Below are 27,947 nucleotides of genomic sequence, written 5' to 3' on the forward strand. Positions count from 1 at the left end.
TAATTAATAATATTTTATACGTACAATCATATAAATAATCACATAAATTATATTTTTAAATTTAATGTGAAATATAAAACCATAATTTAAGTTGGTGTTTGAAATTGGGCTTTGTATTGTATTTTTCTTATATATACTGAAAACATTATTATAATAGTTATTGAAAAATATGTTAGTAAAAATCAAATTTTGAATATATATTTATTTTTGAATGAATTTTTGATATAAATCAATTTTAAATTATTATTTTGATTTGAATATATATATTATCAAGTAACATAGACTCATTACTTTTTAATATAATATAATGGACTTCCAAATTTTTAGTAACATAAGCCCATTATTTTTTTTCTAACTTACTACTATCTATGTTTCCAAACACTACTATTTTTTAACTACTATTCATGTTGCCAAACAATCTCAATGTGTACTTCAACTTTAATAATATAGATATTAAAGCCGGATCAGTACGACCGCGCATATATTTTTTATTTGTTTTCGTAATGTAAATAAATGTTTTTACACCATTATATAATTTATATAATTTACTATACAAATGCTGAAATAAATAAATTATAATACAAATATTTTTGTAACATAATTTCCATAATAGGCATGAATTTATAAATAAAAAAGCAAACGCGCATTTGATTACACAAAATTGAAAAAAGAAAAAAAAAGAATATGGTTTGTTTATCGTATGTTTTAATTTGAACCAAAGAAATAGGAAATACTAAGATTTGCTAGCTTTTTTATGCTTGACTATGGGATCCAATTAACAGTTTGTACGTACTTCTGTTTGAAATCGATAAAGGCTAAGATTTTGTGATTATTCCAAAATTTGTGATTGTTCCCAAAATTGTAGGTGTAATTGAGTTGTGATCTTCCAAATTCCCACACAAATAACTTAAAAGTATAATATTTTGGGAGGGAATTTATATAAAAAAGCAATGAATCGTACATATGAATTAGCACATAATAATTTTTTCACTTTGACATATAGAAGTAAGACCTTATTAAAATCTATCCAAGCATGAGCTCATATTTTCCAACGTGTTGAATTATTTATAAAATTTACATAACTTTTCTGTTGATTCAGGTTAAATAAAGTAAAAGAAATTATTATCGACATATAAACTATCTTTTATTGTTGATATTGGAAGAGAACGGTAAATGAAATAATTTTCTACGTGGAGGAGTTATCGTCGTTTTAGGTAGGAATGATCATTTTAGGAAAAAAGTTAATAGCTGAAAAAGACAAGAATTTTTAACGATAACTTAATTAAATTTTCAGTGGCATTATATAACTCTAAGGGCTATTCTTTGTGTGTACTTTTGTTTTAATAAAGTAGATTCACATATAATCCGAAATGGAATTTTAAAAACCAATGTTTTTAAAACCGGACCTGCAAGTGAACCGGAAATTCTTTGGGTCATGGACCAATATGGTTCGACCGGTTCAATTCGGTTCAACCAAATTAAATTTATTGATATGTTGTAAATAATATAGGTATTATTTTTAATGATATGTTGTAAGTAATATACTTATTATTTACAAAACATCATATCAAATAAAATATTTCAGTAACCAAAATGTTTTAAAAACTTCAAAAAAAAAACAAACTTAAAATGTAACAAGAATTTATAAAATAATTTAATAGTTCAAATCTAAAATTAATATGAAACACACATTTAAACTTCATTCTCCAGATCATAATTCTTCTTCACCTTTAAAACAAATCATGGAAACTAAGTTTTTATTTACTCGTGCATTAAGAAGCAAGAATAAGTATAATGCTTTGGTTTTACAAAATTTGGAATTTCATGAATGTTGATGTTTGAATTATTAAAGTCTTTAACACATCTGATCATGTAATAATATTATATAAACTTGAATAGAGATGAACTGGCTCATTTATAAATTTTACCCATTTTATTTAGTAAAATAATTATATTGTGTGGAAAATTAAGTGACAATATATATATGTAATACATTTTATTATTTTGAGTTAAGTTATTATTTTGTTCACATAAACTATGTCTTTGAATATGTGTTTGGCTACATAATTTGTCACCAATTGAAATTAAGATAAAAATAGTAAAATAGACTAGACTGAACTTTTATCCATTTGCAAAACCCGATTATTTTACATTTCTATTTTATAATTGGTACAAATTAATGTAGATAAGTAAAGAAACAAACTTTTACTGTTATAATAATGTTCTAATAATGTATTATATTAAAGTCTTTTAAATTTTAAAGGAAAATTTACAGCTCAGAATCTGTTAACATCATGATCCGTCCATTGCTGTTTTTTTCTTACAGTTAAAACTATTGTTTTATCTTCAGTTGCTTTCTTTGGCTGGAAAAATTTAACCTCTAACCATAAACACTTATAATCTGCCAGCAATCAGAAACTAAATCAACTTCTTTCATATATAAATTGCGAATGAAATTCAAAATAATCATAATCAAAAACAAAAGAAACATACATAAAACAAAATGGCAAGATCTATATGTTTGTGTATCTTCTTATTATTCATTACTTGGATTCCAATTCTATCCACAAGCTTTCCGCTCTCCACAAAAACTCGATGGATCGTGGACGAGAAAGGCCAAAGGGTAAAGCTAGCCTGTGTGAACTGGCCAGCTCATCTCCAGCCCGCTGTGGCTGAAGGGCTAAGCAAACAACCATTAGACTCCATCTCCAAGAAGATTGTTTCAATGGGATTTAACTGTGTTAGACTCACTTGGCCTCTTGATTTGATGACTAATGACACATTGGCTCGTAAAATCACGGTCAAGCAGTCTTTTGAAAGCTTGAACTTGTTTGATGATGCTCTTGGGATTCAAATTCACAATCCCAAAATCCTTAATCTTCCCATATTCAATGCATTCCAGGTAACATATTTAATGCTATAGCATTGGTCTAGCTAGTCAATCCAATAACAAAAACTAACCAAAATTGACCAAACGAAAGAAATGTACTAATTTTAATGGAATCTCTCTCTCTCTCTCTCAATATAAATATGTTTGTGTTAATTTTATTCTGTAACCAGGAAGTGGTATCGAACCTTGGACAAAACGGATTGATGGTGATACTAGACAACCACTTGACATATCCAGGCTGGTGTTGCAGCGACAACGACCTCGACGCTTTCTTCGGCTACCCTAACTTTGATCCCGTCATTTGGGCCAAGGGCTTGGGCAAAATGGCTACTCTTTTCCGCAATGTCACTAATGTCATTGGCATGAGCCTTAGGAACGAGCCACGTGGTACTAGAGATTACCCTGACCTATGGTTTAGGTACGCATTTCAAATCATCACCAATTAATGTGTATTTCATTTCGAATATAACCAAGAAATTTCAACATGGAAATTATTAGGAATTACCATTTTTGTGAATATATTCATGATTATTACTAAAAATCTATACATATATATATAAGATTAACATATGTCCACGCGCATTTACGTAAAATGTTTGGATTCAGCTTTTGTATCAACTTTTTTCTTTCATTTGTATTATTGTTTTAAAGTTTTATTTTATTTTTGGCTATACATTCACTATTTGGTTTGAAAACTCATAAAATTATGTACGTATAAACAAGGGTTCACCTTCATTGTCAAAAATTTCAGGTATATAAGAAAATAAGTACATGCATGCATATTAAACTGTTAATGGTTTACGTGAAGGTTCATGCCAAAAGGAGCAGAAGCAGTGCACGCCGCAAACCCTGAAGTACTAGTTATCCTCTCCGGCATAGACTTCGACACAAACCTCTCTTTCCTCCGTGACCGCTTCTTCAACGTCAGCTTCACCGATAAACTCGTCTTCGAGCAGCATTGGTACAGCTTCTCCCACGAGGGAGGCGCGTGGGTAAAACACAACTCCAACGATATTTGCGCCAAAATCATCGGGGAGGTCAATCATAATGGAGGATTCTTGCTCGACAGAGGCTTTCCTTTGATTTTGAGTGAGTTTGGGACCGACGAGAGAGGCGTTGACGTCAGCGGAAACCGGTATATGAATTGTTTGGTGGCTTGGGCCGCTGAGAAGGATTTGGATTGGGCGGTTTGGGCATTAACCGGAGATTATTATTTGAGAACCGGTACAAAACATATGGTTGAGACTTATGGTGTTTTGGATGCTACTTGGAAAAACGTCAGAAACTCTACTTACTTGCAGAAACTCTCCGGAATTCAACATCCATTTAGAGGTCAGATTCTTTTTTTTTAATAAGATATAAAACTATACAAAAATATTTAGGATTCAATCTTCTAACATATATATGTGTGTGTGCAGGACCCGGTTTACAAGAGAAAAAAATTATTTTGCACCCACATACTGGCCTATGTGTCACCAATAACCACTCAGGCAATGTACCCACACTTCGACTTGAACTATGCACTAAATCCGAGCCATCGACCTTTAATCCCAAGGAAGGCATTCTCTGGATCAATAAAATGTGCGTTGAAACTCCAGATGTTGCTGGACAAAAGGTGAAGCTTGGAGTTGGCACTAAGTGCTCTAAGTTGGGACAAATCTCAGCTACTAAGATGCATTTGTCGTTTAAGACAAGTAATGGCTTGTTACTATGTCTTGATGTGGATGAACGTGACAACAGCATTGTCGCTAACCCTTGCAAGTGTTTGACTAAGGATGCTTCGTGTGATCCAGCGAGCCAGTGGTTCAAAGTTCTTTAAATTCTATATATTTTATTCTGATAAAATGTATTTGTAATAATTTTACGGTCAAACATGCTAATCATTAAAATTTAATAAAAAAATCGTGATTGGACAGAAATCATAAGGAAACCAAAGAAATCAAGTTAGCGTATACTATTACTATTTATGACGATGGGAAAAAATGTCATCTCCATCTGTACTACTGCTATAAAACCTAAACTAGAGGTGGATCCGCACATATATTTTTTATTTGTTTTCGTAATGTAATTAAATCTAATTATATAAAAAATTGTTCGGTTCCCTCTTGCAGTGTCCACGTGGAAAGTCCATCCCTATAGGGTTGACACGTGTCTTGCTTCTCCCCAGACCGTGATTTATTTTCTCCTTTTTCTCTACTGTTTTGGGCTTCGGTAAACAGGCCCGTAAACAAGAGTGAAGAGGAACCCTAGATCGCGTTTACATCGTCGCCTCCGTCCTGTCTTTGCATTTCCGGTAACGGTTCAGACGAATCGGGTCGTTGCCACAGGGTTGGGTTAGATCGGGAGGTCATTAGAACAGGCGTGTCCTTGGCGATGGTGCAGGAGACGGAGAATGACGACCTTGAGCAGGACGTAAAGTTGAGAACTTTGGAGGGTGATGATCTCAAATGGGTCAATTGGGAAGAGGAAGATGATGATGAAGAAGATGGAGAAGCGGAGGTTTCGAAACGGAGGTTCTGATCTCTCACAGTCAATGTCCTTCAAAGTCGACTTTTTATAAATTATTTAGGACAAAAGAATAGACAGATTGGTCAGAATTCTAACCACAGAAACAGATAATGAATACATATACATATACACAGTATATATATAATAGGTTGTTTGGTAGGATGATGAACATAGAATTAGATTTTTAGCACATGGTTTCGAAAAACATATTCAAATGAACCATCACCTACCCTTATCTTTTACTTCAGCATATTGTTTTTTTCTTTTTGCTAATTTTTTCCCCATCCTTCAGATTGAATTTCAGCGATCAAGTTCAGCAGACATCAGCAGCATAGATGATGGTGAGGTGGTACTGAACACATAGACTGTCATGGACCAAGTTTAAGCGTTAGTAGGGATCAAAGCTGAAGATAGGTTGCTTGACCGATTGAAATCTACTAAAACGACTTGATTTTAGTGCAAGTAATTCTGTCTCTGGTTTTTCTGGCTAAACAGTACCTTCAGTTTCTGTTTTTACTGGTTTTGGATGACACTAACTTTGTTTTATCTGCTTTCTCTGGTGTTGCTTCTCAGTTGGATTGATACCACCATGGATACACACCTCTCTGATCCGATGGGAAAACATCTCTGGTATGCAATGTATCCCCAAGATTTTAGTCCGCCTTTTAGTAAGCTCACTTGCCTTAAGAATTCCCAGGTCTCTCTTAAACTTTTCTTCAGCAAGTGATGATAAGAGAACTCTTCTTCCCAATGTTCTTGGGAAATAAAACTCCTAGCCCTTCCTGTTCAGATTACATCTCCCTTTGATGCCTTCCCTAGATGCAGCTTATGATTATCAGTGTTTCCATAGACTTTTATCTAGATGAATCTGATTTAAGAGTTCTCTAATCTCTGGATACTTCTATAATCCCAATGCTCCCTTGAAGTTTTGGTTTTGTACAGGTAAAGAGAGTTCTTCACATTGTGGAGTTGGTGGTAAAAGGAAGCATAGGCATTTAAGTTGGAGGAAGGACCTGAATGGAGAGAAGGAAAATCAAAGATTCTCTTTAATGGCTGGACTGGTAATGGAAAGAACAAGCGAGATGGTGATTCAGAGCCCTCATCTGGTTCAGCTTCCTGTTAGAATGTGGGAAAGTCACTAGGCATAGATTCACAGAGTTGTCAAGGTACCTTACGAAAATGCAACTAATTATGCAGTATACTTGGAAGGGTATGTGAAAGATCTATACTATACTAAAAGCAGCATATACTCCACTCTAAAGCTATCCACATCAGCAAAAAAATTCAACCAATTAAATGTTTCTATTTTGCCACGTTACATCTTCTTTATCGACATGGATCAAATGTTTTGGTCTTCTAAAATTTGGTTTCAGCCCATTTAAAAACCATGTTACACTTTCCGACAAAACCCACGCTTTCCCTTTTCAGTCAATAGTCTCTTACGATTCCTCTTCGTAGCCATTGTTCTATTCTTTCCGAATCTCCGTTACTTGCAGTAACTATCCACTCTAAAATCATTGCTTTTGCTCTTTACACCTTCTTACAAGATGTATCTTTCACCTCCTTTTGTTTTCCTCCTGTATGATCTATTTCTCGATTCTTATTGTATACCGTAATCTACGATTTTTTCAGTCGAAGATCAAGCTGTATCCATGAGATCTGCTAAGTCCTCCGGAAAGTTTTATGTCGCTGTGTATTTCACCAACATCTCCTCGGGTACAGCGGAATCTGAACTAGGCTTCCAGTTAATCCGTTTCTGGGAGACGATAAGCACAGCTAAAGGTGGTTTGCTTATTGGCTTGGAGCTTCTCCTTACAGGCAAGCAGGTATCAGATTCTTTACTTCTTCTTCTATTGATCCAAATCAATCTAGGTCACCACTTCTTGATTTCTTGATTACTTCTTAATCTTCTTCGCAGAAATGGCTACGCACAACTCGAAATCTACCGCATCAATATTTTTCTCCCGTTCTTAGTGGTTTGTAAATTTGTCGTTTCATCGCTCCAATGTCACAAAGAAACTTAATAATCATCTGGATGCCTGGAAAAATTGACTTGATCACAGCTGTTTTTTTTTAAAGAAGATAACTGTTGCAGCTATGTCCAAACCGCAGCTGCGAATAGTGGAATCTGAAGTTTGTGTCCTGGAAAGCCTCTGGCAGCTGAAACTGGGGTAAAATTCTGTATTCTTTTATCTTTAACTTGGATGGGAGGTATTATTTTGTTGTTCAAAGAGTTGAATCCAAACAGCCTTTAGGAGAAGAAGCAAAAATTTACCTGAGAAAAGTTATACAAGAGCTTTATGTGTAGGTTTTTTTCTTAAATACGTAGGTGAAACTCTGAACACCTTGCTCCTGCAAAAAGTCGCATTTGAATATGTAAGTTGTGTACGCCTTGGTCCTGTTTAGTCTTTGCATGTTTAAGAAATTCAAACTGGCTTGAAGTTGACTGTTTACAGTCTCTTTAACCGCTGTAGTTAGTGTGAAGGTTTGTTGCTGAGTTTATTGCATAGATCCATTTTCATGTGTGGATTGTTTCAACAAACCATCATTAAGACTCTGTCTTGGCTACCCGCAAATAGATTGAGAATTCACTTACAAACTCAAAGGAACAGCAATGCTCTCTATTCAGAGATCATGTTGAGAGATCCCAGAGCTTTTTACACAGATTTCTATCATGCTCGCTGGAACTGGAAGCACTGCTCTTTTCACTGTGATTTGTAGCTTTGCTTCAAGGCGTGTACCCTTTTGCGCAAACAAGTTCTTCAAGACTGTACTTGGTTTCAGTTTGGTCATACTGCTTTGGGCTGTGGATAGACTCGGGAGGTGATTACTTAGCGCATACTTCTTCCATGGGAAGACATTCTGATGTTTGATTGTGTTCTTGCGATCAATGAGCCTTACTTAATCAGCAGCTCCTGCTGGTAACCCCATCTTAGTTTTTTATAGAACCCCCATAACTATCGGCAAATCTGCAACCATTTCTGATATTTCTGTTGACATGCAGGTTGTGGCTTCTAAGTTGGCAACAAGAACAAGAGTAATCTCAGAGGAAGCAAAAGCCACGACCAAGTACTTTATATTCTTATAAGAAACATCTTTGCTCCTATGTAAACTATATATGTTTCTCCAATGACATGAAGAATATATAAATTGGTTTTTGTTTGTGTGATCAGGAACAAACAAAAATTTTGAATATAAAGCATGTTACAGAAGACTTATTTTTTTTAGTTTGAACTGCACGTGATGGTCAAAAGAAAAAATTAGATGATTTGTAACGTAGAATGAACAACTGATTTTGATTTATTTATTTTATCTAAGTAGAGAAAGAGGAAAAATGGAAAGTAATATTAGTGAAGGAGATAAGGATTAGTGTTAATGTTGAAAATATCTACGCCAGTACCGAAATAATGTTTGTGTTTTTGTGTAGTATTCACGTTTTTAATTAAATTAGAAATTGCATATTATAACAAACTAACATCAATTAACAGTTCAATAAGAAAATAATGCAAATTAAATACTTTTGTTTATCTCACAAAGAGAATATTGTGACGTTACATCATTTTAAAAACCAGGAAAATATACAAAAAAAAAATAAAAATTTAACAAAATAAATATTTGTTACAGTAATATATTAAAGCAATTCAAATTTTAAATTGAATTGAAAAGTAATGTAAATTGTTAATTGTAGACAAAAACATTCACACTAAAGAGAGCATAAACACAAATATTTTTAGTTGTTTTTTATGAGCAACACATATATTCCATGCCAAAAGTTTAACATTCATGCCAAAAACATGTCATCATTAAATTATTACACAATGTTTGATTTTTTCCTGAATAATTTCCTAAGCAAAGGAATTAAAAATTCTTTGTCAACATTAACAAAAGTGGGAACAGAAAGTATATATACACGGATGCAAAATAACATTACCATTAGACTGTTTTACTGCGTTATTAAGAGACTAGGAGACCAGTGGCTCATACATATCTAACACCTACATATACATATACTTTTTCCAAAAAATAATAAAAATAACACCTACATATACATATTATGTTATTTAATGTTTTGTACATATTTAAATAAAAAGTGTTACTAACTAATTATTAGAGTCTTATAAGTATAAGATATATGAAGATTAATATACTAGGTGTTATGCCCGCATATGTGCGCATAGTGTTCTTATAAATATTTATATGTTTATAACTATTAAATTAAAAACAACATGATAAATTATTAATTATGTTTTTAAAAAGATAAATCAAAAACTAAAATATATATTTTATAATAAAAATAAATATTTTCAGATAAAAACATAACATATTTAGGAATGATCTTATGTTTTTAAAATGTATTTTATTTTTGAGAATTTTGTTATATTTACTTATAGTCAATTATCTAATATAACATAGAAATAAAATATTATTAATATATATTCATTAGTTTTTATCAAAATATATAAATGGTTATTGTTGTGTTAAATTTTAAAAACATTCACATATTAGAATTATTTTAGAAAATCATTAGCATTTAATTATAAATTGTTTTCTATATAACTATAAATTTTATAATAAAATACTATTTTCAGATAACAACATAATATATCTAAGAATTATCTTATGTTTTAAAACGTGTTTTTATTTTTGAAAATTTTATTATATTTATTCATAGTCAATTATCTAATATAATATTATTAATAGAAATTCATTTATAATTATTTATATTTTAGATAATTCTTATTATTATTAATTTTATTCACTTATTTAATCAGATAATTTGTTTTTATTTTTGACTAATTTATATAATTTATTTATTAAGGGTATAAACCATTTATTATTAATTTTAATCATTTTTAATCATATAGATTTGAAATTCGTTTTTATTTTTTGATTAATTTAGAGAGTTTATTCATTAAAGATATAAACGATATTAACCGCTCTAATTTTTAATGTTAGAGTTCGATTCCAAAAATTTACTTCGCAAATAATAATATAGATAATAATTTAAACCAGTTATACAATACTTTAGACATGATCCGTGATTTTCATTTGAAAAGCATATGTCTGCTTTGTTTATATAGATGAGTGTGATGTATTTTAGGGGTAGTGGATTTTGGTTTGGGGTGTTGGTCTTAATCTCTGCTTTAAATTATTTAGCCAAAATATTCTTATAGCTTTTTTTTTAAGCAATGAACATCAAATCTAAACAGTTCTAAAAGGTACATATGCTTGATTAATCAAAAACAACATAATTCCAATATGATATCAAATGTTAAAGTATTTGAATAAAAACTTTAACAAATACATCTACTAATAATAACCAATAAATACTAAGTTGTAATATCAATTTATAAATCCATCTCGGTACAATAATTTACTATTTTATCATAATAACATAAATAAAATGCATTAATAAGATTGTTACTTTAAAAACTTAATTTATGCCGGAGAAAGATTGGTAGAAATGGTAAACAATTATTAAAGGAAAAACATCAAAATACTTTTTAAAAATATGCCAAAAATCTCAAATTACAAACACGCCATTTTAATCATTTAATTTTTAGTCAAACATGATTTTTTGGTTTAGATTTAAAAAGTGAATATTAAAATGTCATACCTAAATTTAAAATTGTATATGTTTTAACAAAACAATTTATCAAATATAAATTACATATGATTTTGGTATATGTAATATTGTATATCATTGATTTGAAGGCTATAACTGAAAAGTCTAAAAATCAATTTAAAATCCTATATTTGTGTTTAGCCTTTTTTATGATTAAATATCTTATATTGGGTAGTGTTTTAGACAGACAAATTCAAAGTAAATTCATATATAACTTTAAATATGTACATATGTAATTTAAAACTATTTTGTAAGTGATTTTATTTATAAAGAATCGTGTTCTCTGTAAATGTTTTGTGACAATTATTAGTTTTATGTTTATGTCTGAATTTTTATACTTTCTTATATTAAGTTATATATTAACTTACTTTCAATTATTTTGAATTTCTGACAGCATTATGTGTTGTAAATATAATTGATTACTTTTTGAGAAATTCCTTGAAATAACTAAGTTGAATACTCTTTTTTTTTTAATACACTTAATCAAAATATTATAACATTTGGGTTTAGGGTGTAGTGGCTATTGTTTAAGGTTTAGTATTTAGGAGGTAGGTTCAGTTTATAAACTTCTATAAACACTTTTTTAAAAATTATAAATGCTTTAGGAGTGTTAATTTTATCATTTTCAAAAAAATAAATAAACTATTAATGAAAATGATTATCATTTAAAATTATATTCTACAAATGATATCAAATTAGAGATAAAGTTAGAATTTTCATTTATTTTCTAGATTGATCAGTTACAACCGTTTATTTCATTTATTTATTTTTTAAAACATTAACAACTGAGATGATACTACAATACAAGATCTAAACCTAATTTGCTTAGACTCATTAAATTTCACACATATAGAAACTCAACATTTATGTAATATATTTAATCTTTAAATTTAAAATCAAAACCAATAAAATCTTATATTTTTGTTGACCAACCCATCTAAACTATTAAAACTGAAGTACAAATAAATTTTAACCCTAAATTTTTCTCAATAATTACCATTCAATGCCACTGACCTTATAAATAGCAATTTCTATAAAAATTATTATGAAATTATCTAATATTTAACTATCTAATAAATTTAGAAGATATCCAATCATTCATTTATTTAAAAAATCAAAATCAAAAAATCAATTTTACAATCCATAAAAAACTATAAAATAGATTAAATGATAAGATTAATTTATTGGTTTATTAAAAATTAAACTAATCAAAATCATTTAAAATTTTCAGAATAATAAAACTAACTCAGTTATATTTAACTAATTATCATCTTATAATTTAATTAGTACAATAATATATGTATTTAATTTTTAAATATTTATAAAAATTAAAAACAAATACCCGTGCGGAGTATTCTATATATTGAAAGTCAACCATTTAATCCGTTAGTGAGTTATGAGTTAAAGCCTTTTAATTTTTTTTTTAAGTTCAAATTTTTTGGCGCTTTTTCCTGATTTTAATTACTACGTATGATATAAAACATAAAAATGAAAAAACATTACAAATGAGAATATTTTAAAAGCAGTTTTTAAACCTTTGTAGTACGCTAAAAAAACCTTTAAAATCACCATATTCAAATTGAAAATACATAGTTTCCTTTCATTGAAGAAATATAAACTATTATCTGTAGTAAAAACCCATAAGAATTAAAAAAATATATTTATTATTTCAATAATGTTTGTGGGAAAATTTATACAGTCAAAATTATACTATAAATATATATATTTGAATGAATGTTTAAAGAAATAATTTGTAAATTAGTAAAACCCAAGCTTAAATAAACTTTTATCATTTGTTATTCTTTATATTAAATAAATAAATATTTTGAGTCATAAAATTACATACATAATTATGATAGATATTTGATGGCCAATTATGATCTATTTTTGTTTATAAATTGATAAAGATTCTTCTATGTTACAATGTTGTTTTCAATATAATACTAATTTCACATTTACATAAAAAAGGTGTAATGATTAATTATTAAATAAATATGTTGGATAAATTATTGAGATATAAATAAAATACAATATAAAATATATATATGATTAATAGATAATCAAATTAAATATAATTATAGTATTTTAAAATATATACTCCGCGCGTAGCGCGGAAAAAGGATCTAGTATCTATAAATGTTATTTAGCGATCCTGAAAATGCCAAAGCATTATAGAAATAAAGCGATCCAAGATTGAATTAAATTTTTGTCTTACATGTAACTAACCTAGAAAAAACTATAAATTGAATGTTGTCGCATGTTTAACAAGAAATTGCGAAAGACGGAAGAAGTGATAAATAATTATAAATTAATTTTCTATCTTTTCGTTATAAAGAAAAAGGAATTTCCAGTCAAGTAATTCAAAATCAATAAGACCTTTTTCTTATCAAACAACTTCCAAAATAAAATATAAAACAGTCGACATCATCAAATAAACATAATAAGAATATGTGGAAAACTAAAACCAAATCAATAAAAACAAAGGAAATACTCCTACAACTCATGCATTTATTTAGTTAGAATATTTGGTATTAACTTATATATCGAAATATGTATTTTACACTATATGTGATTTTAGATATACATATATATGTGATTTTAGATATAATTTGAATAAAAAATAAAATATTAAAATAATAATAAAAGTTATAAATGAATTTTACTTTGAATAAAAATAAATAATACAATGTTTTTATTCTTATGTAAATGAGTTATATATAATAGTTATTAATTTATAATTTTAGTAGAACCATTTACATAAGAATTTTCTAAATCTTTGTAAATCACGGGTTAGCCAAAACCACAGATTTAATAAATTTATGAAGCCATGAAATTTAATAATTATCTAATAATAAATTATAAATTAAAAAATGTATTCTTAAATCTGTATTCTCACATATATACAAATATTTGATTAATATACCTATTAGGTTTCACTAATACTCCATCCGTTTAAAAAAATTAGACATGTTTTAAAATTTTCACATTTTATAATAAACCATATTAAAATTTAGTTATAAATGCATATTTTTTGTACTTTTATATTTCCTATATTTTTAAACTAATAAGATTTTTAAAAATGCAATTAATTTTTTTGAACTTCAAATTTTTTATTATTAGTTGACAAAAATTGCATTGGAAATATAAAAAAAATTAACTTTTTGAAACAATTTTTTTTCTCTAGAACATGCATCTTTTTGAAATAGAGGGAGTATGGGTTAAGAATATAATCTTTTTTTTACATCATAAAAATTTCCTAGGCCTATTAAACAGATGCATTAATACTTAATATTTTAAATGAAAGATAAAAAAGTTAAAGATTAAGTGAAAGAGTATATGCAATTTATTTAAATAACTATGTACTAACCTGATTGGTATTTTTGAAAACATAGTAATTGTAACACAAAATAATATTTAATAATGAAAAATTAAATAAATTGTTCATATTTATTGAGAATATTTTTATTATAATTTTACACCGAGTTGTAATCCAGAATTATATTTTAACTATAGTTAGCTTTGTAATATATTGTTTTATGGTAATAGTTTAATAAATAGCATAGTACATAGTGATATTCTTTATAGAAGTTTTAGTGTATTTAACTCCTATACAAGGTTCGTTATCAAAAATTAAAATAAAAAAAGCTCCTATACAGTGTTTTAAGAAAAAAAATTTATTTGGTATGAAATATATTTTCTAAATAAAAGATAATTTAGTTTTACTAAAAACAGTGAATATTTGGTATTAGCTTTACTTATTATAATTTTAATAAAATATATTATAAACATTAAATAAAATATAAGAAAGAAAAATTTCCTACGATAGTTTTTTTTAAGTTTTTGTCATAAAAACAGCACTCAACGAAAAAAATGACCAAAATATTTTATTAAAGAGCAAAAATACATTTAGAGTTAATGGGTTGAGTTAACTAATCTATACTTTGTTTTAGAGTTAATGGGTTGAGTTTTGAGGGATAGAGTTTCAAATTTTTAAAATTAAAAAATTAATATAAAACTTTTCAAAATAAAAAAAGGCTATTTTGATAATTTTTCTTATTAAACGTTATTTTGTGAAAAAAACTTAAAAAATGTTATTTAAAATAATTGCCATATAAAAAATGTAATAAACAAAAACATGATATAAATGACATATCATATAAACAACAATCGTAAACAAGCAAAATATATCTTATCACATATAATCTCTTCTCACATAAAACTTTCTAAAAGACAAAAAATCATTATTATATACAGTTCTTGCAAATGCAAACCTGAAACACAAATCATAAAATCGTACAAAACTTAATAACCATAGATCACAATTAAAGTATATCCCGCCCGTAGGGCGGACCGACCCTAGTGTTTTTATAAAATAAGCTTTGTGTCTCTCCTAGAGTATCCAGCTAGGATGCCACGTCACTAATTCTTCTTCTGTCATCGCGACACCTGTCGACTTCGTTAAACGTTCTGTTTCATTTATTCTGCTACCGTCTGGATTTTGTCTAATACTATTGGGCTTAAGTTCATACTTTGTTTTCGGTCCAGCGAAACATCTTATTATGCGCTTACCCTAATTTGTATACTTTGATCGGCGGCGACAGTGACGATCAATCTTCCTCACGGTTTATGAGACGGATCACGTCATGGTTTTTACGTTTTTAATCCCATCAATTGAGGCGCCCACTACGAGTTCTTCAATGCATTGTTTAAGTCGGCGAGATCTGTGATATCAGACTGATATTATCAGGTATAAATATGTCAGTATTTCTTTTCTGGAAATCACGATCTTTTCATCTCTCCTCTACTCACCTCTCTTATATTATCCGTTTTTCCGAGAGTAGTGTCTTTCTTTGGCTCTGTCTACCATGTTGGATCTGATTTCTGTTACTTTTAGTATTCACAGTTTTTTTCCAGACTGAAGATGTGAGTTCTACGTGTATGTTTAGGAATACTGATTTCTTAAGTAAGTATCTTTTAAGAAATCCTTTTTGATTAATCATTATTCGATGATTAAAATGAAATCCTTTATCCACATCTATTAACTAAAGTCTGGGTGCTAACTCAGGCTTCTTCGCAGGCGTGGGTCTCCAAGATTAATTGGGCCATTTATAAGGTTTGTCTAAAAACTCATTTATTGGAATCGTATGGTTTTCCAGGAAGGGGAGGGGATGATATCTCAGCTGCTCAGGTTTCCAACCAATCCACAGGTAAACACAAGATCATACTCATCACTAATCTTATATTCTTTCTGAGATTACAAAATAAAGTGACTGAATTTGAATTTGTAGAATGCCGTCAATGAGCATATAGGATGTGGGGTCACAAAGATGAACATAATGAATGATTTGCAAGAGTAGATGCAAAAAGCCTTTGAAGAATCAAGCACGTCATGGTGCAATTATAAACCTTTGAGAAGAAGGGAAGAAGACGATGAAGCTGTGATGAAAACTAGAGCTTTCCATGATTGGAAGGATGGTAAACCATGTGACTGAGATTATAGACTAATATTTAACTTAAAAACTCACACCTTGTGACTGAGATTATAGACTAATTTTTAGCACTCTGTCCCTATTTGTTTCTTATTTTCAAACTTTCTTCTTCCACCTCTAATGCAGGTAACAACATCTAATGTGCTCTATAACACATACGGTGACATCACCATTGATGTGCTGCAACAATCCAATGTTCAACATGGATGAACAATGTTTTTCTTCAGGATGTAGACAATGTAAAGCTTTGCCTCTTTACATGTTTTTTGACTGATTTTTGTCTTTTTAAGCTGTTATGATTTCCCAAATTGTAGGATGGACGGTTGTGTTTGAAGAAATCATTGCGATGATGCAAAAAAGAAATGCTGGTGTCGGGAGACATCTGTGAGAACATAAACAATAAACAAAATCTTTGGAACATTTCCCGGTGACGCTACCAGTGTTTGCAATTTTCAGTTACATATATAGAAGGCTCTATGTGAAACGGGATTCATAGGTATAAGAAGGCAACTAAATCCAAAGGTTTTGAGTTTAAAATGTAAAAGAAAACTAATGTCTCATCATTAGCTGAGGGGACTATTTCTATTGTCTCTGTTTTGTTTGTAACAACGGATATAAGTTTGATGAGCTATGTTTCATCTCTATTCAAATCTTTGACCACCGTAACAACGGGTATAAGTTTGATGAGCTATGTTTCATCTCTATTCAAATCTTTGACCACCTTTTTGGGTTTTATAGAGACACACCGTTGAACCAAAAAAAAAATAGAGACACACCATGTACCATTAAAGCTTAGTTGTTATGTAGTTCAAATTTGAAAACACGGACTAAAAAATAAATTACATGTTAAAATTAAATTGATGCTTAAGCAAAAACATGATACGTGAACAACCTATGCTTCGCAACAAACTAACACTTACGAGTAAAAACAAAAGACTTACACACAACATTCCACCATGCCAAATCTTAGCATCCTCGCAGTCGCATCTATAGCTCCAAAAAAAATTACAAAACAAACTCCTGACCTTCGGTAGTTAAACAATAACACAAAACACTAACATTAAAAACCCAACTGTCATAATAACAAACCCAATAGATAGTAGCCCTTAGCAACATTATATGACCCCTCAAGCACAGATCCAAGAACACATTATAGTAGCCCTTAGCAACATTATATGACCTTAGCAACATTATATGACCCCTCAATAGATAGTAGCCCTTAGCCTCAAGAAAAGGCTACTATATTACATGTAGAATATATTAATATTCTTTTTAAACAAACATTCACAAGTTGAAGTTAAAGAAAATTAATATATTTACATATATTTGATGACCGTTTTATTTCCTAAATTCTATGGAAAAATATCTTAAACTTCGATAATTTTATTAAAATATTATATATATAAAAAATATATATATTATAGTCACATTAAAAAAATCATTATTGAAATAACTAAAATAAATAATATTAGAAAACTTCAAAACTGTGCCCCTCTGTTTATTTTAAGTTGTTTTACAATTTATTTATTTAATATTATGCAAAGCTATTCATAATATTAAAAATAAAATAAACGGATAAAATAGTTTAATAGCTTATAACCCAAAGATATTAGAAAACATGTTTGGATCTTATATAAATTAATTACTTAAATAATTTAAATCAGTTACTTAATTATTTTAAGTGAATAAATACTATTGTCTTCTATATTCATACAAAACAGAAAATTATTATTAATATGTTTTAAATATAATGTATTTAAAATATTTATGTCAATAATTTAAAAACAAATTATAAACATCGATCCACAACTGTGTAAAAATAAAATATATAGTTATATAGTCGAATAAGAGACACAATATATAAAATAATATAAGAGATGAATAAAACTAGATAACTTTAAATTAAACAAATAAATCAGCAATTATACACCAGCAGAATAAAATTTCAAATAAATAATCTTATTAATCGTAAGAAAAATATATATTTAATTGTAATGAGAATGAAAAAATAATAATCAATAATATAGTCATACTAATATTAAACAAAACATTTTAAAATAAAAACAAATATTAAACACACATAAATTATATATATTCTATTTATTTTTAAATTATCATTCCGCCCGTAGGGCGGGCCGGCCTAGTTTTATATAATTTACTGTACAAATGCTGAAAAATTTTAATACAAATATTGCTGTAACATAATTTTTCTAATAGTCATGAATTTATAAATAAAAAAGCAAACGTCCATTTGATAACACAAAATTGAAAAAAAAAAGATAAAAGGAAATATGGTTTGTTTATGGTATGTTTTGATTTGAACCAAAGAAATAGGAAAGACTAGGATTTGCTAGTTTTTTTATGCTTGACTTTGGGATCCAATTAACATTTTGTACGTACTTCTGTTTGAAATCGATAAAGGCTAAGATTTTGTGATTATTCGAGAATTTGTGATTGTTCCCAAAATTGTAGGTGTAATTGAGTTGTGATCTTCCAAATTCCACACAAATAAATTAAAAGTATAATATTTTGGGAGGGGAATTTATATAAAAAAGCAATGATAGTACATATGAATTAGCATATAATAAGTTTCTCACTTTGAGATATAGAAGTAAGACCTTATTGAAATCAATCCAAGCATGAGCTCATATCTTCTAAGGTGTTGAATCATTTATAAAATTTACATAACTTTTCTGTTGATTCAGGTTAAATAAAGTAAAAGAAAATATTATTGACATATAAACTATGCTTTATTGTTGATATTGGAAGAGAAATTATTAGATGGTAAAGGAAATAATTTTCTACGTGGAGGAGCTATCGTCGTTTTAGATAGGATTGATCATTTTAGGAAAACAGTTAATAGCTGGAAAATACAAGAATTTTTTAACGATAAGTTAATTAAATTTTCAGTGGCATTGGGTTGTAAATATTGTGCAACTCTAAAGGTATTTTTAATGTGCACTTTTGTTTTAATAAAGTAGATTATATAATCCGAAATGGAATTCTAACAACCAATGTTTTTTAAACCGGACCTGCAAGTGAACATGAAAAGTTTTAGGTCATGGATCAATATGGTTCAACCGGTTCAACCAAATTCGGTTTATTGATATGTTGTAAATAATATAGGTATTCTTTTTAATGATATGTTGTAAGTAATATACTTATTCTTTTTAAAAAATAATATCAAATAAAATGTTTCAGTAACCAAAATGTTTTATAAAAACATCAAAAAACAAAAAAGTTAAAATGTAACAAGAATTTATAAGATAATTTAATAGTTCAAATCTAAAATCAATATGAAATTTAAACTTCATTCTCCAGATCATAAATCTTCTTCACCTTTAAAAAAATCATGCAAACTAAGTTTTTATTTACTCGTGCACACTAGTAAAAAACTACCGCATAGCCACTACAACTCTGTGGCTATAGAGGAGAAATTCGTGGCTTGGGAGAAAAGAGCCACGGTTTTGGAAAGGAGAATTACTGTGGCTATAGCCTCGTGGCTGGAACTAAAACGTGGCTTTTCGTGGCTATTAGCCACGTTTTTCCCACGCTTCTTTTCGTGGCTTAAATAGCCACGCTAATAACTCCTTTAGCGTTGCTACTTTTAGTGGATATAATAGCCACGGTTTTACAACTTATTTAAAGTGGCTGTTGTTACCACGGTTTTGCCACTATGTATTCGTGTCTTTAAAAAGCCACGATTTTTTTTTTTATAAACGTGGTATTGGTTAGCCACGTTAATAACCATTTTTGTAAATGGTTTTCCTCTTTGATTTGTTTTAATTTGCCAAATTCAAAAATTTATATTTTCATTCAAATATTAAAACATTGCACATATAATTAAAACAGAAATTGCATATATATATAAAAGAGTAGGTTCAATATTACACAAACGTAGATAATTATACAAGGAAGAAGAGTTTTAAAGATTCTAAGAAGACTCTACAAAAGATGAGCTAGAGTTTGATGAGCTTTGTTACAAAAGAGAAGACATGAACCTACTTAGGGCTGAGGAGTTGGGACTTGGGGCTGAGCATAAGTCTGTTCAGTAGGTGCTTGTGGGGGACGAAGCATTTGGAGGAGCTGATTGATTGCATCTCTTGTTGATGCAAACTCCTGCTTCATCTCGGACACATCCTGCTTCACCTCAGACACGTCCTCCCTCACACTTTGGAGGCTTGTCTCAAGACCTCCCACCCGCATCTCCAGCTCCAGGTTGCGCGCAAGACCATTAGGGACGCGTGAAGAAGGTGCGTGCTCCCTGTATTGGGCACTGCCGAGTCCATAAACATGCCCCCTCTTACCCTTAGCATTCTGTTGAACATAACAGAAAACAATTTTAATAAAAGCTTTCTTCACTGTAAATAAACAGAACATGCACATCTCTAAGTCATATCTAATTCTACCCGCAAATAACCAACCACATTCTTAAGCAGCTCTAAGTCATCCAAATCCACATACAAATCAGAACATAAAACAACTGAAACCTAGTGTATGAAAGATACCTTTAGATATGCTTTGTTTATCTTGAGGCGAGAAGGAGTAGATGATGCACTTGGACTCCCGGGTGATCCGTCAGTGTTAGAGAGTTGTGTGGCTTCCATCTCGGCTTGAGTAACCAACTCTTCAGCACGGTAGTCCACAAAAGTTCCATCTGGTCTGGTGTGTGTCGCCCTAACTAGGTCGGTGAATGATGGCCTCTCATTAGTACCAGAAGCCACCATCTCCAAAAAAGGAAAATAATTACAGTAGATTAGAAGAAAAAAAAGAACATTATTAAGAGTATAGACATGGAAAGATACCATGTTATACTCAATCCTTGCAAAAGACCGAGGTCCTGCATTATGCTTGTGGCAGCCTTTACCCACAGGATCAGACTTGCGAGATTTTGCAGCCTTCTTGCTCTTCTTTTTAGCTGCCTCGGTCGCCCAATACTCTAACAGGAGAGTCCAGTCAGCTTCATTGATGTACTTTGGCTTCTTACGTTGCCTCTTCTTCTTTCTTATCCTTTCACCAATGGTTGTCCACGTTTCTTTCTTCCAAAGACCGTAGACTAAGTCATTAAACTCAGGGTCCCGATAGAAATTTTGCTACAAAAGAAAGAAAAACAGTTAGCGATTTTAAAACATGTTAACAGCATATACAATGTATACTAGTCACTTACCACAAAGGTTTGCCACCATGATTCCCTCCTTTCATCAGGAACCGTCGTCCAACTCTTCCAAGGCCCCATGTAGTATGCTTGCCAAGTTGCCCGAATGAAAGAGTTGACACATGGGTCAATACCAAACCTAAATCGATAACCAACATCAGTAACAGAAACAATACATCACAAAAAATCCTAAAAAAATAAACAATCATCGCTAACAATCCTAAACAGAAACTATCCTAAGCAATCACAGCCATAAAACAATTAACAGAAACTATTTTAGTCTAAGAAAGAGATGGAGACCAAATGTAATCTTACCATAAAGCTCCATTGATTTTATCTGGATGGAGATGAGGCTGTGCTAGCCTAGCAGGTGAATTGAGCATGGCATTGAGAGTCATCTGCGGGTAGCTATTGGAACGAGAAGAGGAAGCAGCACGGTTCGAAGCCGGTCCAGTAGCACCAGGAGGCATAGAAGCCGGTCCAGTAGCACCAGGAGGCATAGGAGGAGGTACTCTTGGTGAGTTCATCTGTTAACAACCAATGACAAAGAAACATTAGTATACAAACAAATATAAACAGAGACAAAGCAAAATAAAGGAGACAGAGAGCAGAACATGAGAAATTTAAACAATTTTTTGGTCACAAGAACACTAACTAGACAGAGACAAAACCCCTAATCGAAACCCTAGTTTGGAACGAAATCGAAACCCTAGATTGGAACGAAATCGAAACCTTAAATTGCATGTGAAATCGAAACACACACACAAGCGAAGAAATCAAAACCCTAGAACATCTAATCGATTCGGGATCCTAAGATTTCTGATTTAGCGGAGGAGAGAAAGGGGTTACCTTGAGAAATGAGAGACGGGAGACAGTGACACTTGGAATGGGAGACGGTGACGCTTGGAATGGGAGACTTGAAACCGGAGAAGACGACGCGTTTCGTCAGTCGCGAGTCGAGAGAGAGTTTCAGTTTCTCTTCTGTGCTAAGTGTTGGAAGCAAGAGGAAAACCGATATAAACTCTTTCAGCAGAGCCACGAAAACAGCGTGGCAAATTGTGGCTTGGTTTTAGCAATAACCACGAAATGTCAAATAATTGGAGCCACAACCGAATAAATTGGAGGCAAACCAATTGGCAAACCAAAATTTCAACTTAGCCACGACAATGCCACAAAAATGTAGTGGCTATTGTTTAATATAAACCGCGAAACTAAAAATAATTGGAGCCAGAACCAAATACATTGGAGGCAAACCAATTGGTTTTTTCCAATTTTCACATAGCCACTAAAAAGCCACGAAATAAGCGTGGCTTATTTCAAAACCCGAAACCACGAACACCTAACACCTAAACTATAATCCCTAAACCCTTTCCCTCAGCCTTATACTCACACAACAACTTACATACATATTCCAAAAATCTTTTAATCTATTTTAAAACCTTACAATATTTTTTTAAACCATATATTTTACAACCTTACCATTTATTTTACATCTCACAATATATTTCACAACCTTCCAACTTATTTTACAACCTTGCAACTTATTTTTCAACCTTAAAACATATCTTACTACCTTAAACACATATTTTACATAGCCACGCCACAACCACTTAAAATTCGTGACTTTAAAAAAAATATCACTTCCAAACGAATCTTTCTCTGTTTCGGTCTGCAAAAGTTAATTTAGCCACGACATAGCCATGAAAAAAGCGTGGCCATGTACACTGTTGCATAAAACACAGGCGTTTTGATGTCGGCACAAAAAAAACAAGACATAGCCACGACGCTTTAAAGTGGCTAGTTCGTGGCTATTTTAACTTCCACGTTATATTCGTTGCTGTACCGTGACTTTTTTAGCCACATTTTATTTTCGTGACAAGTTCGTGGCTTTTTTTTTGCGTTTACCGTGGCTATATCTTTTCGTGGCCCTTGCGTAGCAATTTCGTGGCTTATTTTATTAAAGCCACGGTTCTGTAGTGGCACTTCCGTGGCTATGCGGTAGATTTCTACTAATGGCATTAAGAAGCAAGAGTAAGTATAATGCTTTGTTTTAATACAAAATTTGAAATTTCATGAATGTTGATGTTTGAATTTTTAAAGTATTTAACACATGTGATCATGTAATAATATTTAAACAGATTGAAAAGTAGACATCGTGAAGATATGGTTGGGAATCTTGTGATTTGTGAGTTACATAGACATAAAAAAAAGAATTACTGCTTTGTTTTATTAATTTTTACAAACTTTATTTTTACTTTAAAAAATGAAAAATTAATTATTAATTTATTTTATTAACAAAACTTTGTTTTACATACGAACCCGAATTAGGTCGGTTTATTGGATAGTCGGGCTTCAGAGTTTTAACGGTTTAATACAATTTTTTAACCAGTTCAACTTTAACTGGATTTTGCTATTAGCCCAACTCGGACTGGTTTCCAGTTAGGTCCGGGTTTGAAAACACTGCAAAACAACAAAAACAAAATACAAAGACAAAATATTGTTTGTTTGCTAACATATGTATATAGACTAGTTTGTGACCCAAAAAATGTATATAGTAATAGAATAGTTAACGTGGTGTTCAAAACCGGTCTTCTAAATTAAGAGCCGGAATCAACAACAAAACTTGGGCCTATTAATTAATAGTAGTAGCTTTAAAAGAAAAAAAAAAACAAAGAAAATATTCAAACATGGTGAAAGAAGTTCAAACCTTAAACGTTAAACCTGTCATAGATAAACCAACAAAACTTGTAAAGGCCTGGAAACAGCTGCTTCTGAATCGTGTACCAAATGCTAGTACTGGACTCGTCTAAACTCTATTAATGTTAGTCTAGCCGATGGTGTAAAACTCGTTGTTGAGCTTCAGTATCTAACTCTATTAATGATAGTTTGTATCAAGATCGAACTAATTCAAAACTTTGCCATGAACTACTTTCTTGGTATAAGAAGACAAACATTTCTGACATGGTAAAATAACACATGATTTAGACAAACACAAAACTTTCTATTTATGACTGCTCAAATTATTTATGTATGAAGAGATGGAAAAGTTTTATAAAATGAAACCAACAGATATCATTGGTCAAAGATTCAACCCCAAATTCAAAGTCACTCATCACCACGCCACAAACTCTGATTGGACCAAACAAAAAGTATAGTGTGGAAGAGACTGTCACACACACACGATGAAGAGCGCGTGAGAAAAAAAAAGAATTTTCACGAATTTAGTGCCAGTCTTTGTATAAAAGCTGACGTGTCAAGCTCATGCTGCCCCGTCGTTTGCTGCTAATTAATTAATATTCGTAGACAGACGCAAAAATAGAAACGCGAACCCCCCCCCCCCCCCCCCCCAAAACGGTGGAATCAGCGTTTGAAGATATTTTTCGCCGCTGTAATCTGGATAACTGAAACCACCACCACACTACTGGCTCTTCTTCGTGTGTTCATGGTCATTCATCGCAAACCCTAGATCGGAAATACTCGCCGTAAAAACTTTTGACTGCTGAAACTCAGTTTGGGTGAATCCTAGAGTTCTTCTTATTGATGAAGAACTCAAGTGTATTGACACCGTTAAACCTCACCGTGATGTTTCCATTTCACTCAACGGAATCGAACAAGCTGATCCAATAATCTCCCGATTCGGTAGCAGGGGAGGTTAGATCTTTGCCGAATCGTGAACTCGAGATCCATCGTGATTACTTGAACCAGAGCTATTATTTTTAAGATGCATGGTAGTAGACAACGCAGTTTCGGGAATGGCTATAGATCTGGCTCTCGAATTTCACCTGAACGTCATATGAGAGGACGTGGCTTCTATGCCTCGGACCACCACCAGCAGCACCGTGGGTTTAACCGTGGATACGGACGTGGAAGAGGACGTTCTAAATCGTACCAGAATCAGCTTCCTCCTCCTCCTCTCCCTCCTCCACCTGTTCAACGCCGAAGTGGTGGTGGTGGCGGCGGGGACGTTTTCATGGAGGCAGGTCGTTTAGCAGCAGAGTACTTGGTTACTCAGGGTGTTTTACCAGAAACTGCTCTTTCCAGCAAGGGGCAGAATGGTAATTTCAGGAAGTTTCAGAGTTCTAAAGAAGCAGCAGCAGCTCCTGGTGGAGATAGAAGGAGGTTTGTTGATGGTTATAACTCAGCTGGATCCAGAAGGAGGTCTAACCGTTATGACTCGGATTTTGACAGGAGCGGATCTTGGTCTGAGAGGAGTAAAGCTTATGAAGACTCTGTGTCTGAGCATCGAGAGGAGCAGCCACTTGCTGAAGATATTGCTAGCTCGGTTCAGAGGTCAACAACCTCTGGTGAGTTTATGAGGAAGCGTGAAGGAGCTGGTGATTCCGAGTCTGTGTTGGACAAGTACAGTCTCCAGGATGAGGCGCAGAGTAAGACTGGTTCCTCCAGTGCTGGGAAAGAAGTTGTGCATGATTGTGAAATCTCGAAAGTGTCGGAAGGTTCTTCTAGCTTGAGTGCTGGTTCGGGGGAGATGAAAGGTAGGACTGGTGGAGAAAATGAGAGGCAGACTGATATGGAAGATGCGCCGGTTCTTCAACATTGTGAGGATGCATCTATTAATGACCATTGTGGTGGTGATGAGTCATTCACTGAGAGTGGTATTGATTTGGCAACACTGTGTAAGTTTGAGAAGGTGCCTACGAGGACACGCTCTTCCCTGACTGCTAAAGGCCCAAAGCTTTCTTTGAGTCAAAATAACAAAGAAACCTCTCATGTTCTTGGACTTCTAGAAGAACACCAAACCGAAAAGCAATCTGAGACTCAAGGCCAGTCATCTGTATATGTTAACGACCAAGTTGAAGATTTGCCTCTTGTTCAATTTGTTGAGAACAGTAAATGCAACAGGTCTAACTCTTTCCCCAATAGCATTCTCAGGGAAAGTAGTGAGAAAGAAGCAGGACTAGACTTGCCTAGCATCCACAGATCACATTCGTTGGGGAAAGGAGGCGAGAAACGGGCTGCTGAAGACAGTGGCATGGAGGAAGGAGCAAAACGACAGAGAAACTGGGTCCCTGTGCCAGCTTCTGAAACCAATGAACACTTCAACGTATTGAAAACAAGCGAACTCCAATGTGGTCCTGAAGGAAATGAGAAGACAAGCTCGTTCAGCAGGAGACTGATTGACTTAGGACCCGGGGGGTATGCAGAAGAGCATCAGCTATTTCCTGCTTCGTTTAAGATCTGTGACCTAAACCTAGGGGGAGCATCGGATGGTGCGAATGATGGCAAAAGGGAATCTAGCCAACCAGTTGGTTTTGATCTCTCGATGAGCAGTTCTAGCAAGTCTCTTGACTTCAGTACTAGTACTAGGATGAGCAATGGTAAAGAGATAGAAGTGATTGATCTGGACAATGATGATACCCCAGATGTGGTCAAGTCCAGCAACAATCCCGGGAGAAAGTACTGGCTAAGTCCCATTCTACACCTGTATACACATCTTTGAAATTTTTGGCTAATGAGTTTGATTAAAACATGTAACAGACAAGAAACTGGAGCATATATGGGGATCAATGACGTTCCAGACTACAATGAAGGGCTCATGATGGTAGAGTATCTTGATTCATTCGGAAACATTCCTGCAATAAACCCAGGAATCAGTACTAGTGTGCCACAGAATAACGATGTTGTCGTTCAAGACAGAGAGGTACTTACGTTACTTGTCAAGTGTTTTAAGGCGCATAGAATGGGTTTTGGTTGCTAATACTAACTATCACCTGAAAACGTCACAGGGAGCTCTTGGAAATGACCAAGCACCAAATAACACAGACGACGATTCCATATTCATGTCGCTCGGAGAAATACCTTTGAGTAAGGCCACATCAGTTAGCTGTTTTACGTTCACCTTTAAAAGACCTTGCTTTATTCATCTGTCATGTATGTGTGTTGCAGCATTTTTGCAAACTTGGGACCAACCTCCAGCTCGAGGCTACGAGAAGCCTTTCTGATACGCCCTTCTTTCTTCTACTAGTATTACTATTAAGCCGCTGTCTGTGTAGCCATCTCGTTTGGTGCTAATCCCTCTCAGATGTAAAAGATTCAAAAGACTTTTGTGTTTGTGTGTGTGTTTATGATTGTACCCTTGTAATTCTCTGTTTATTATTATTATCCATGCGTCTCCCATGTTTTAGGTATACTTCAGTCTCCAACCTCTTACAAGTAATAACCCAAGCGCATGATGTTTATATACATGCATGTATTTGAGATTCAACATGATAAGTATGGGAGGAATCTTTTCTCAGTATTTGAAAATCAAATAAAAAACAT

At 32.0% G+C, this 27,947-nt stretch overlaps 2 protein-coding genes and 1 long non-coding RNA gene across 6 annotated transcripts; all 3 read left to right on the plus strand.

The window, feature by feature from the left end:
- The first annotated feature begins 344 nt into the window (after nt 1–344).
- LOC103853351 (glycosyl hydrolase 5 family protein) lies at nt 345–8,610 on the plus strand. The gene is made up of 8 exons (XM_033277119.1): nt 345–2,902; nt 3,061–3,308; nt 3,699–4,222; nt 4,309–5,403; nt 5,691–5,860; nt 5,972–7,224; nt 7,317–8,319; nt 8,403–8,610. Exons 1-4 carry the CDS (start codon nt 2,504–2,506, stop codon nt 4,707–4,709), a joined length of 1,572 nt encoding a protein of 523 aa, XP_033133010.1. The 5' UTR covers nt 345–2,503; the 3' UTR covers nt 4,710–5,403; nt 5,691–5,860; nt 5,972–7,224; nt 7,317–8,319; nt 8,403–8,610.
- A 6,909-nt stretch (nt 8,611–15,519) lies between these two features.
- Nucleotides 15,520–17,223, plus strand: LOC103866175. 3 transcript variants are annotated; one of them, XR_632514.3, is made up of 6 exons: nt 15,520–15,771; nt 15,919–15,987; nt 16,090–16,231; nt 16,313–16,499; nt 16,640–16,752; nt 16,828–17,223. It is a non-coding gene; the product is annotated as an uncharacterized LOC103866175 (long non-coding RNA). The 3 variants fall into 3 exon arrangements; XR_632515.3 differs by having other exon boundaries at nt 16,102–16,231; XR_632516.3 differs by having other exon boundaries at nt 15,928–15,987.
- Nucleotides 17,224–25,034: 7,811 nt separating this feature from the next.
- Nucleotides 25,035–27,803, plus strand: LOC103866189 (uncharacterized protein At4g26450). Of its 2 annotated transcripts, XM_033286849.1 has the most exons (5): nt 25,035–25,787; nt 25,857–27,083; nt 27,165–27,327; nt 27,413–27,491; nt 27,573–27,803. In XM_033286849.1, the coding sequence occupies exons 1-5, from the start codon at nt 25,390–25,392 to the stop codon at nt 27,626–27,628; spliced, it is 1,923 nt and encodes a 640-aa protein (XP_033142740.1). In that variant the 5' UTR covers nt 25,035–25,389; the 3' UTR covers nt 27,629–27,803. The 2 variants fall into 2 exon arrangements, with proteins under 2 accessions (XP_033142740.1, XP_009142319.2); XM_009144071.3 differs by having other exon boundaries at nt 25,036–27,083.
- The last annotated feature ends 144 nt before the right edge of the window (nt 27,804–27,947 follow it).

The sequence above is a fragment of the Brassica rapa genome, chromosome A01, assembly GCF_000309985.2.
Source record: "Brassica rapa cultivar Chiifu-401-42 chromosome A01, CAAS_Brap_v3.01, whole genome shotgun sequence".
Taxonomy (NCBI): domain Eukaryota; kingdom Viridiplantae; phylum Streptophyta; class Magnoliopsida; order Brassicales; family Brassicaceae; genus Brassica; species Brassica rapa.